This window comes from Ornithodoros turicata, unplaced genomic scaffold (assembly GCF_037126465.1).
Source record: "Ornithodoros turicata isolate Travis unplaced genomic scaffold, ASM3712646v1 ctg00001148.1, whole genome shotgun sequence".
NCBI classification, from domain to species: domain Eukaryota; kingdom Metazoa; phylum Arthropoda; class Arachnida; order Ixodida; family Argasidae; genus Ornithodoros; species Ornithodoros turicata.
In genome coordinates, this window is record NW_026999479.1 from 60,333 (window position 1) to 73,454 (window position 13,122).

The 13,122-nt window shown below is 47.5% G+C and overlaps 2 protein-coding genes across 2 annotated transcripts; both read left to right on the forward strand.

Moving 5' to 3' along the window:
• The first annotated feature begins 9,424 nt into the window (after positions 1-9,424).
• On the forward strand, positions 9,425-9,952 carry LOC135376550 (uncharacterized). Its single transcript, XM_064609082.1, has one exon. The coding sequence runs from the start codon at positions 9,425-9,427 to the stop codon at positions 9,950-9,952; it is 528 nt and encodes a 175-aa protein (XP_064465152.1).
• Positions 9,953-12,318: 2,366 nt separating this feature from the next.
• LOC135376555 (uncharacterized protein K02A2.6-like) lies at positions 12,319-12,819 on the forward strand. Its single transcript, XM_064609088.1, has one exon. It carries the CDS (start codon positions 12,319-12,321, stop codon positions 12,817-12,819), a length of 501 nt encoding a protein of 166 aa, XP_064465158.1.
• The last annotated feature ends 303 nt before the right edge of the window (positions 12,820-13,122 follow it).

Consider the following 13,122-nt stretch of genomic DNA (forward strand, 5'->3'; position numbering starts at 1 on the left):
GCGACTTTTCGGGACGCCAATAGCGTGTTCCTGTGGATGAGATTTGGCAACACTGAGCCGTCTTCAGTTGCGCCTCGTCTCTGGACGTCTTCAGACGTGTCTTCTGCGTCCTCCGACTGTTTCGCGAGCGGCTGAGTTTGTGTATCATGTCGTGTGGCGTATGCCATATGTATCATGTCTGTATGTAGTGTGGTGTGGTTGTGTGGTGCGATCTAGGTATGCATTCGGTATAAGAAGCACAAATAAGACGAATGTCTAATGCTAACACATTGTCATCGCATTCATTACATTAATCGCCCTTAATGTTTTTTCGCTTTTCCCCTCCCCTAGAATATACCGTGTGGATGTGGCTCGTGCAAATACACGGTAGCAGGCGCATTCAGAAATATTTGAAGAGGAACCATTCCAACACAATATAGCAGTCGTCGATAAAGCCAGACAGTGGCAGAATCTAACCAAGCGCATCTCGATTGCCGAGCGAGTGCCTTAACATATTACCCTACGCTGACATCTGCTTTCCGTCGACTTCAATGGGGCTTCGTTTAACTAACCGAACACTCATTAACACTCTTCGCATTCTCTCCAACACTTTTTTCTGGTACACACAAACGTACATATAACACAAATCCGAGGCGGCGTCACCTAGTGTGTTTCAGCCTCAAAAAGTTTCTGCCCATCATATTCCAAGATTTCCACTCCTATCACTCCGTAAAGCACTACTAAATGTCTGCCCTTCATTAGAGAATCACATGAAGGATTATAGCGTTTTTGCCGAAGCACAGCATAATTTATAGGCTCTGTACAGGTTCTCTAAAGCGTTCCATCACCCGATACGTACCCATAGTGAAAGGAGAACGATAACGGTTATTTTCCAACATTTCTTAGAGTTCATTACGATTTGATATGTAAACCCACACGAAATTATATTACATAATTAAAAACGATAAAAACCCTGACAGTGCAGGACTTAAGAAAATTGAGGCGGGCTCAGTTGTGTCAGAGCCGTGGTCTTTTACATGAAAACTTCACTATCTCTGATTTCTTGCTCGGCTCCTGTTCCTTCACAGTGCTGATCTCCCTCACTGGATGCACTCCATCGTCCTTTGTAGGTGACTTTCACACTCGCACAAGTCGAAGTTACACCGCTGGTAGAGGGTAAGGGCTCGCTGTGCGCGCCGGCAGTCGAATTTGCCAACGCCGCTAATTCTCTTCGGCGCACCCATAGCTCCCTCGACCACTCGGTGCTGAACTTTAGGGGCTTTTTTGGCTTCTCTAGAGACGCCGTTTCTTCTCATTGCCGGTTCCTTCGATTGTGGTGGCCTTCTAGTTTCATATATGATGACATTCTGGCAAAATTTTGATATTTAAACTTTGCAAATTTATCAAATCTTGGTTATTGTTGTTGAAGCCGATACCGCTTAAAGTCCAGGTATAACCCCTCAAGAAATTTCCAACGACACCTTGACCTGCGTCCTAGCTTCACGCGTTCGCGAGATAGACCGCCCGCAAGTACGCTAGCCTATATTTCCGTCTCTCCTGCACGCGCCCGCCGCACCCAGATGTTGCGGCAGCCGCGGCAACGACTTTGTTAGGTAGAATCTTACAGGTGTAAGCTATCTGCATTGAGCCGGTTGATTGCTATCGTTTATTACTCACCGAGTTATACGCAACATGAAATTCGGCATAATTTCGTTGGATTGTAAATTTTTGACCTGGCTTACCAAACCGAACTTGCAGGACGTTTTCACGTCCGTGAAACGGACACACACGACACACAGCACTGAACTTTCAACAAATTGATTTAGTGATGCATGTATAGAGTATTTCCATGTCAGCAAAACATGTACCAATATATAATCTAGCGATTATCCCTTAACGGTATTTCCAGGAACCGATGGATTTTATCAGAATAAAATATGGACGCCTGACTGACACATTTTTCGTTTTTATTTTCTATCTGTCTGGCTTCCTCAAACAAAAGTGTCCCCTGACCCCAACACCCTTCACGATTCCTGTTTGTCAAACAAAGGTACGCAATTCAAGCAACATTCTGTGTGTTGAAGTAGTTTGCTTGTGGATTATTTTTTCTCTATGTTCGGCCAACGTGTGTTTACGTAAAGAGTGGATATGCTAATGCACTCCTTTACGAGAAAATGGAAGGGGTTTTACAAGCAAAAGTTTTTCTACGTTGTATGTATATGTTTGTACGCCTTTATCTTACAACGTGCGTTTCTCTGACGGTAGTCATCTACTAGATAGAGAATTTAAAGACGTTCCTTCTTTTTAAACAATTTGAACTCAAACTTTTTCCGCAAATTCCATTATTCCATATGTGCACGAGGGGAAGCAGTGTGCATCATATGGGAATAACCGCTACGTTGTTAATTTCCGCAGTGTATTTTTATTTTCTTTGTTTTTGAGATAGTCGGTATGCGTGGGAATAACAACAATTTCATATGAGTAACTAGGGACGAGACAATACATGTTGGAGCCTATGTCTCCAGACGAATCAGCCAGAAGAATGATCCAGGCCGAGCTTTCGCGCATCGTCTTCAGTGTCCGCAACCCAACCCACTAGCGCCACTACAATACCTCCCCCTTTAATAAGTAGAGCCATAGCGGTCTACTGAAGGACGGATCCTCAAGGGGTATCGGCGTGCATTGTCGCCCGTAGGAGCCGCTTCACTTGAAGTGCGATAGCCTGTACATCCCTCGGTGGTTGGACACTTAAGGACGTATGGACAGATTTCCGTCACTCAATGGTGGGTCTTCCACTTCAGGAACGGTAAAGGAAATTCCGGTCCCTCGAGCACAAAGATCTTGATCTGCCGTTGTCTTTGAAAATCTGCTTTCCCACGATTCCAAAGATTCCCGAGCTTAAGATGGTCCTTATGCACTCGATGAATCTTCTCATCAGCATCTCGCACATGGAAGATCACTCTCCCTTCTTTTTCCATATTTTTTCCGGTTTTCCAGTGACCTATCCTCTGTGGGTCAAGCATCCACACGCATGCGTCTTTTCCAAAAGATCGGTCCCGTGCCCGTTTATCACGACAACGCCTTTGTCGCTCTCGGGCACCCGCATCCCTTGACGTAGGAATCGGAGAAAAATGAGAAGGTCTAACAAGGTCCAACACAGATCGATAGTGCCTGCTGTTGAGCCGCTCGCGCGGTGACGACCTGTAGATGCATGTGGCCTATGTATCCAGACGAATCAGCCAGAAGAATGATCCAGGCCGAGCTCTCGCGCATCGTCTTCAGTGTCCGCAACCCAACCCACTAGCGCCACTACAGTTTTAAGTCCCCCAAATACCCAAACACATACATCTGTAAGATAAACGACCCACGGTGATGGTGGTGATGGTGATGTGATAAAGAAAAAAAAATGGGGACGTGAGTTTCGACAAAGTCGAACTGGCTCCCCCAGTACGCTTACACACAGAGAGATGATGAGAAAACAAAGAGATGATGACCAGAGAAGAACAGAGATGATGGTGGAGTTCAACATGTAGTTCAAAAGTTTCGACCAAGTGAGTGTAAAATGTCGGAATTTTGGCGACCCATGGTACCTGGCGCTTTTGAATCTATTGAAGTATTTGGAAAAGCTTTCCTCTATCTTGTGTTCACGAGACCTACACAAGGTACTTTTTATAGCTCCAATTAACGTAGTCTGACTTCACAGTTTTTGAGTGGCCTGGTCTATACTGTAGAACTGGTTTCATGACTTTTGTCTGTGTTCACAGCCAATAGAGTTCTTTTTTTAAAGAATCAAGTCTAAAATTGAACTTTTGAATCATTCAGCGCATCTGCGATAAAAAGCACACCTGGCGAGTTATTACTCACAATGTCCATTATTTCTTTCTTTTTCAGTCTAAATTGTTTACAAGAACCAAAATAATCATCAACATATTGAAAAGCTTCTATGGTAAGTGCTTTTTCATTTTATGTTCAGTTTCTACGAGTAGATTTCTATCATATTCAGCCAAAACTAGACTACTGAGTATCGGACGGTTGTGGAACCAATGCACACTTCGTTTTTTTGAAAAAAAAGGCATCTCCTTTAAATTCGATGCAAGTGCGCTACAACCATGTACGTCTGATCTACTACTTGTCATGACTCTAGCCAATAGAGTTTAATGAATAAAAAGAGCCTTCTTTTATGGAGGTGCTCTAAATGTTCTGAAGGACGTCAGGGCATTTAAAGGGACCGAAAAGTGAATATAAACCTACGAAACTTTATGTTCAGCGAAAAGCTTGATCCTTCCAAAGTTCAAATATCAAAGTAACTCGCTGAAATCGCTGTAGTTTTTTGTAATCGAATTTTCCATAATTGCATGTCCAGGGACCTAGTAGGAAACCGAGCAGTCAGTCAAACAATTGCATGACCCCGCGCCATCTGTCGAGGACGCATGTAATACGCGCACTTTCGGGCGCTAATCCGACGAAAACGAAAATGGCAGTGCATATGTGACCACCTTCTACGTCGAGAATGTCGAGCCCGTAGAGCCTCTTGAACATGAGTGCGCTGGAATTCCGCATTCGAGAATTGTCGCTCACACAGAACTGTTGTTCGTGCGTTAGCGTGCTGGAAAGTGGTGTTCTTCGCAGCAGAAGATTCCTCGTCCAGAGATTTCATCGGAGTCACATTCGTCCTCAGCAGTAGCTCACCGTGCCGTGAACATGGATTACTTTGTGAAATTTCCATGTATTCAGGGAGAAGCACTTGTGTAAGCCGAAACAAGCGCTGTTTTTTTCGTTGTGCAGGTGTTCATGTGTGAAATGCTAACCGACGGATACTACGGACGGATACTACGGTTTTTGCTGCCGAGACGTAGAGAATGCGGTGTGAAAAGCAGACAGACGATTGCATCAGAACTAACGAATATTTCGAAACACTGTGCCTTGACACCGAAAGTATTGCATGTGTCTTTTACATACATCCGAGAAACCGGCAACATACACTTCAGCGCCGTTGTGGACTTACGCGCTACTTGAACCGCAAACTGGACGGAAAACCATTATTTCTGCGGGAAATTCCGTTATACCACCTGTCGGCCATTCACAAGGATATGGGATGCTCCGAGAAAATACAATAGAAAGTACTCCACTGGATCTCGATCTGCGTCATGCATGCTATTAGGGATGCTTACCCATCAGTGCGCTGACCTGTAGAAATGTTGTCAACATATTTTCATTTCTTGTTTGCTGCAAGTTTTTCTCATTGCTTTTTCTTTGCTTTATGTGATATTATAATTACTAGTTTGTTCCTGGAGGGTTAAGTAACCTGTGGGCATAGATGTATTTGTAGGTTATACTCATGTCTCAATTGTATATGCGAGGAGTAAGTAAGATAATTTTCATCAGTTTCATTCAGCCGAACTGTTTTCATAACCTTTTAGTATACTTCTTAGTGACCACTTTTCCAAATGTCAACTAATAATTGAACCAAGATTGGGATTTAACACTTAATTAACTGTTTTGCTAAATGGAGTACTTCTAACTGATTTCATTATCACGTCACCAACTAGCATTTGGTAAGAAGGACTTGAGGGCTGACTTTCAAGTATTATTAACCCTTGATCTGGGGTTCAAATTTAACCATGCACAATTGGTGTAACATAGACTACTCCAAATGGCTAAATAACTTATTGCATAAGTTCTCTGATTGACAGCCCTGCAAATTGAAACTGGCTTTCAGTGTACACTACGGACAGGCATCGTGAACATTTAATTGAAATATAAGAGCAGAAGCAACATTTTTGTTATCAACTCAAACCTATATCTTCTTTTTTTATTGTCTCCAGGAGTTTGAGGAACAGGAGTAGGACCTGTCCTGGCTCCTCTGATGTTTGACGTACTTGGATAGAGTTGTAAACCTGCAACAAAAATAAAGCAAAGAGAAGTATAAAACCAGTTCGTCTTTCCTTCTGAATTTAACAACCTAGTTATATTTTTACCATTTTGTTCACTTTGTATTTCTCTGTTGGTGAAAAGATTACACGGTAACAATAATGCTACAGATCAAACAATGACCTGTCATCTTGATGAAGATCAGAACATTTCTTCAGGCATGCTAAGTGAGACAAAAGAAATGTACAATGAAGGTTGTACAAAAACAGCAAATCTCCGTCGACTAAAACTTTATATATGTGGATGTTACCACATTGTGTAGTTTCCATCCAAAAGTCGGACTAGGCAAGGTTGTTTGGTAGGTTGTTGGCATGTTGATGTGCTATACCGCCATGTTCCGTCCATGTTCCGGCAATCTTCAAAATATTTATACGTAAAAAATATTCCGAATTGAGAAGTAATGCTTTCTGTATCTTATCAAACAACGATGTTGTGCACGACAGTGGGCAAAAATATGGGGGTTATTTTTCACTTTTCGGTCCCTTTAAGAGATGAGAGAAATCTTTGAAGGCTGTAACCAATGAGTTCAAAGAATATTATATTTTCCTTTTCATTGCTGACAAAACAAGTAAATCTGTTATAATGGATTCTCAGTTCGCTGCCAATAACGAAGCTGTAATAATTGAAAAAGAATTGGGGAATTTGAAGGTATAGTACGGGTAGCCGAAATAAGGCTGAAATTATGAAATTTTACTAATCTATCGGTCTAGACAAGTTCGACAAGTCAATAAAAAATTCGAAGAGACTATATCTGGAAATAGTTTTCCAGATATATTTGAGGTAGTTAGTCATATTGTAGTTGCATACTTTCTTCGAGAGGATGTCCGCGTGGCAGTATAACTCAACTGCAAAAATGAGTTTGAGTTTGAATATATAACGACATCTGTCCTGCTCTCATAGCCTTTTCATAAAATTCTGTAAAGGACGAAAATAAACAGCCTGCATGCAATGTAGAAAAAATGGTGTTTATAAAATCCCTTTCACGTGTGGGAAGGAGTACATTGGCATAACCACTCGTAGCGTAAACACCAGGTTGGCCGAATATAACAGAAAAAATGATACACAAACAAACTACTTGGGCACTTAGAATCTTGCATGAACTGCGTAACTGTTTGACAAATGAGGAATCATGAAAAAGTGTAGGGGTCAGGAGGCACTTTTGTTTGAGGAAGCCACTGTCAACGTTTTTACTGTTTTTAATTATGGATCACCAATAATCCTAATCCTTACTCTTATGGACCCTATCATTACATGTTTTCTTCAATTTTGTGATGCAATATGGTATATTCGGGATCACTCTGGTTTACACTTCGCAAAATAAACTTCGAGAATAAACTCCTCGAAATAAATCACGAAAAAATCCACGGTGTAATGATAGAAGTCTCCCCCCAGAGTGGCGAACCGTTTCGACAAAGTTTTATGTGGGCCGCTAAATTAAAGTCCACGCTATTTCGATATTGACCTCGTCTGTCATTCACACTCTGTGAAGTTTGTCCGATATAAACAAAACCACAGGTTAAAGGAATAGAGTATACAACATTGCTCAGGTACAGCAATTATGAAGTTTGCATCCTCCGCTTCACTTCGGAAAACAGCAACAACCAACTTTGACAGAACTGTCATCATAACTTAAAAACCCGAGACTAGGGGACAAAAAACGACAACACAGACAAGGTCCCCTAGTCTCCGTTTTTCAAGATATGGATCTATCCACCACTCCCTTGCTACCTCTCTATCCTCTCGAAAACTATCATGTGTAGAATTTAATGGAGCAAAATCTGTTATAAGGACAAGTCTCAAAACGTACCAATATCTTGTATAGGGGGTGGTAAGCAAGCACAAAATTTCCCGTTCCTCCTTTGAGCGCAAGGTACCTTAAAAATACCACCGAAACACCTGCCCGCCTCTCGTAGTAAAAATAAAAAGTTGGCAAGGAAATCAGCTTTTGCGCACTGCTGGGGTCTCATTGTGCTGGGTTTTGTGGCACCTTCTGTGCCACAAATCCCAGTTCATCTGGAGAATTCAGTCCTCTCGGCTTCTTCCTACATAATATGGTTTTCTCTTTCTGCGTAAATCTTGTTTTTCCATAAATCTGTAAATCCATATTTTTTAGTAGAACTATGGCAAATGCCTAGTAATATGACAGAGTATCATATTTTTTTTGCAAAGAACTGGGCAGAGTTGGGTTAAGCAGGACCATTAGATCATTTAGAATGACCCTGCTGCATACTATCACAGAAAAATAACCATATAGAGTTATCACACAGTTGTATGATTCTCCACATCTACATAATTAAATACATATATAGTTGGACACAACCTTTGCACACAAGAGCACTGATGGCACATTTTTCTTGGTGATGAAGGTGTTGTTATGCTACTTCCCAGCATCGTGCCCAGCCAGCGCACACATGACTGTGTTTGGAGCTGTTTACTCATGTCATCGTGTAACCTGACTTGATCATTCATATATTGCTTGCTTGTCTGGCTACAGCACATTACACTTTACAATACATTCACTTTGTTCAAGCCAGTCACTGAAAATCCGATTATCATTGCATTGACTGACCAAGATCGAGGGAGGCTCTGCCTCCTGGATGCGGGCCAATAGGAGGACGCGGAGGGCAGGCATATCCCAAGCCTCTCTCTCCCCAAAGAGATGGTGCAGCGTCACAGTTCTTTCGAGTGTCAAGTTGTCAAGTGTGTCGCAAGGCTTCTGCCACACCAATGGTGTGCCATGGCAAAAGCCTTGCGGCAGGCGAAATAACAGTACTCCTGTCTAAGCCTCATTTAGCCGTTGTTTAGATTGGCGTGCCATGGCTTAAGCCTTACGACAATGGTAACGCTGCACCATCTCTTAGGCGAGGGCAGAGGCTTGGGAAGTGCTTGCCCTCCGTGTCCTCCTATAGGCCCGCATCTTGGTCAGCGAACCGATATTATGTCTTGCGTTTTACACAGAGCAGTTATGACGAACTCTAACGGGATCCCTGATATCCTTTATTCTTTTCCAAGTACCATGGGTGGCCTGTATACTGCATTTTATGTTTTCATACGTTCTGTAGGCCTAAGAGCCTACTTTGATTACGACCATATTGGGCGACAAGACATTCTACTCCCTTCCCCCACTCCCTGGAAAAATTCTGGTGGCGTCCATGCGCAGTGCCTATTCCTGCGGTAAATACATGACAGAATGGCAATACACATGACATAGCATGGGGTATACGTTTGTAGTGATCCAAGAGACAATGAAGTGCTGACTACAGCACGCTCACGCTTCTGGAGCCCGTGCTCCGAATAAACACTTCTTTTCTGCTGCCGCGCTGGCCGTTCCGGTTGTCTCTTTCTCTGGCTCCGGTCGAGCTCCCACATCTGGTGACCCGAACGTACTGAACGTCTCCATGACCTCCCAGGGTGGCACCGACGCGCCAGCCCCGGCGCCGCACGTCAATTCCGTCGCGGTCCGACTCCCTGCATTCTGGCCCGCCAATCCCTCAGTGTGGTTCTTGCAGGGCGAATGCCAATTTACAGCTCGCCGGGATCTCCACACAGCCTTACGAAATTCAGGCACGTCGTATCCGTCCTTCCGCCCGAAGTCGGTTCCGACGTCGCGGACGTCCTGATGGCCCCAATGGGCGAAACACCGTACGACACCCTCAAATCTGCTCTTATTGAACGTACTATGGCCTCCGAACGACGCAGATACCAACAATTGCTGTCTGGTGAAGACCTGGGCGACCGCCGCCCATCGCAGTTCCTACGACATCTTCAAGGCTTGCTAGGCGACCGGGCCTCGTCCTTCGATGAACGCTTACTCATGGAATTGTTCCTCCAGCGACTCCCTTACCACCGTACAGATGATTCTTGCCACGGCCACCAACCTTTCGCTTCGGAACTCTCCCTACACGCTGACAAGATCATGGAGGTGGCACCGCCACCTGTTTGCGCCGTCGCCTCACACCACTCTGCCTCCCAGCACCATCCAGCGGAATCTAGCGTCCCGCCGTTTCCCAGACCATCCCTGCCTCTGAACTTTCACCATTGAGGGCAGACATTCAGTCCTTGGCGGAGGCAGTGGCTTCTTTGCCGCCAGTTCCAGCCCGCCCCGCTGCGTCCCACCGCCCCCCCTTGGTCTCGCCGCGACGGAAGGCGCCACGATCCCGCAGCCCCGTACGGACAACAGTCGCCGCAGGCATCCGACACCTTCGCCAGTCCCTCCGAACCCGACCACCTTTTGCTGGTACCATTGGTCGTTCGGGGCACACGCTCGTAACTGCACCCCACCCTGCATGTGGCCGGGAAACCAGCCTGGGGACCGCTAGAGGCGGCGTCCGCGTCCCTTCAATCTCCCTGCCGTCCTCTTTACGTGTTGGACTTGATTTCCCAGAAACGCTTTCTTGTCGACACCGGGGCTCAGGTCAGCATACTACCGGCAACTTCTTCGGAAAAGCGCAGATCACCTACGTATCACCTCGTTGCCGTAAACAACACCGGCATTCCGTATTCGGAGAGCGATCCCTCACGCTGACATCGGCCACCGCCGTACTTTCCCGTGGATTTTCAAAGTGGCGGCCACCGATCAAGCCATTATCGGAGCCGATTTTCTTGAACATTTCGGCCTGCTTGTCGACCTCCGGCACCACGTTCTCTTGACCACGGCACAAGCTCCGCGTTGCGGGCATCGCCTCGTCTCCCACACCACAGCTCGCCACAACCACCCTTGCGGCGCTACAATCTCCTTACGCCACCCTGCTTGGCGAATTTCCTTCACTGTGCTTACCACCAGACTGGACTAAGCCCGTCAATCACTCCGTCCTCCACTACATTTCCACCTCAGGTCCGCCGGTGCATTTCAAGCCCCGACGACTCTCTCCTGATCAAATGAAGGTAGCCCGCAGTGAATTTGAGCACACGCTCGCCATTGGAATCGTCCGCACCTCCTCTAGTGACTGGGCAACGCCTCTTCATATGGTCCCCAAAAAAACCGGGGACTGGCGTCCCTGCGGAAACTACAGGGCTCTCGACGTCATCACCAAGCCCGACCGCTACCCCTTGCCCCATATTCAAGACTTTTCTTTCCACCTCGCCGGCATGAAGTTTTTCAGCAAGATTGATTTAACAAAAGCATATCATCAGATCCCTGTAGCCCCCGAAGACGGTCCCCAAAAACCGCCATTATAACACCCTTTGGATTATTCGAGTTCTTGCGCATACCCTTTGGGCTGCGCAATGCAGCCCAAACGTTTCAAAGATTCATTGACTCTGTTCTCCGCGGACTGCCTTTCACGTTCGCTTATATGGACGATCTGCTGGTTGCCAGTGCGACCGAACAGGAGCACCACGACCACCTCCGCCAGGTTTTTCTCCCGCCTCGATGCTCATGGCATCGTTATCAACCTACAGAAATGTGAGTTCGGAAAGACATCTCTAGAATTCCTTGGACATCACGTATCTGCTGACGGGATAGCTCCCCTCCCTCAAAGATCCAGCCCATCATGGACTATCCAGTTCCATCCTCCGTGCGCCAGTTGCGAAGATTTCTCGGCCTTGTCAACTACTACCGCCGTTTCGTCCACCGCCTGTGCAGCACTTCTCTCCCCCCTCGAAGACCTCCTGGAATCCCCTAAGGACCCCCCGCCAATCTCTGCTGTGGACCGGCGTGCACGACACCGCCTTCACGGCCGTTCAAGCAAGCCCTTGCCGACACCACCCTCTTAGCCCACTCCCGCCCCAATGCCCCGCTGTCCCTGCTTGTGATGCCTCCGCCCAGGCTGTCGGCGCCGCACTCCAGCAAGAGGTTGACTCCTGCCCACAGCCCATTGCATTTTTCTCACGGAAGCTATCATCAGCAGAGTCACGATATAGCGCATTCAGCAAGGAGCTCCTGGCAGCTTACTCAGCCGTTCGCTATTTCCGCCATTTTCTCGAGGGGCGGTCCTTCACACTCTGGGACGGATCACAAGCCTCTAGTCGGCGCCATGGCGTCGGCCGGCCGAACTACTCTCCACGGGAAATCCGTCACCTCTCCTATATAGCGGAGTTCACAAGCGACATTCGTCACATCGCTGGCTCCGCGAATGTAGTGGCTGACGCCCTCAGCCGCATCTCCAACCCTTTCCTCCAGCCCCGCTCTCAATCGCGGACTTGACTACCGCCCAGCACGGGACCCCGAACTGCAACGGCTTCGCACCGCGTCTACCGGTCTCAAGCTCCAAGATATCTCGTACCCTTTAACTCCGACGCCCGTGCTCTGCGAGACCTCCGGTGCATCCCCTCGCCCTCTTTTCCCTGACGTCCTCTGGAAACCATATTCAATAGCATCCACGGCCTCGCACACCCCGGCGTACGCGCCACCATTACGCTGATCACGGATCGCTACGTATGGCCGGGAGTGCGCCAGGACGTCAGAAGATGGGTCCGCGCCTTGCACTCCTTGCCAGCTGTCAAAGTGCCACCGCCAGCACAAAGTCTCCGATTGGCACGTTCCTCCCCCCGTCACACCGCTTTGCTACCGTGCACATCGACATCGTGGGCCCCCTCCCTCACTCTCATGGCCAACGATACATTCTCACATGCGTGGACCGCTTCACCCGTTGGCCAGAGGCAACCCGCATGGCGGATTCAACGGCTGAAACGGTCGCTTCCAAGTTTCTTTCCTCCTGGATCGCCCGTTTCGGCGTGCCGACGGAAGTCGTCACTGATCGCGGTCCCCAATTCGAGAGCCGCCTATTCACAGCATTCACCAAGCTCCTTGGTACCACGCGCCTCCGCACCACCGCGTACCACCCTGCCTCCAACGGATTGGTGGAGCGTTTGCATCGGCATCTCAAGCAAGCCCTGATGGCCCGCGGCGCGCCCCAGCACTGGACCGAGAATCTGCCGCTGGTCCTCCTCGGCATTCGCGCGCCTTGAAGACTGACATCCAGTGTTCCTCCGCGGAATTGGTATACGGCACTACCATCCGCCTACCTGCTGACGTGTTTCAAGTCTCCCCCCTGCCGCCCGATGCCCCCTCTGACTACGTGCGCCGTCTACAATCTACACTCTCCGCCTTCATCCTACGGCTACCCGCCCTCCCCCGCCGTCGCCAGGATACCTTCCCAAGGCTCTATCTGAAGCCTCCCACATTTCCTCCGCGTGGACAGGCTTCGGACGGGCTCTCAGGCCCCATATTCCGGCCCGCACAAAGTGCTCCGTCATGGCACGAAGACCCTC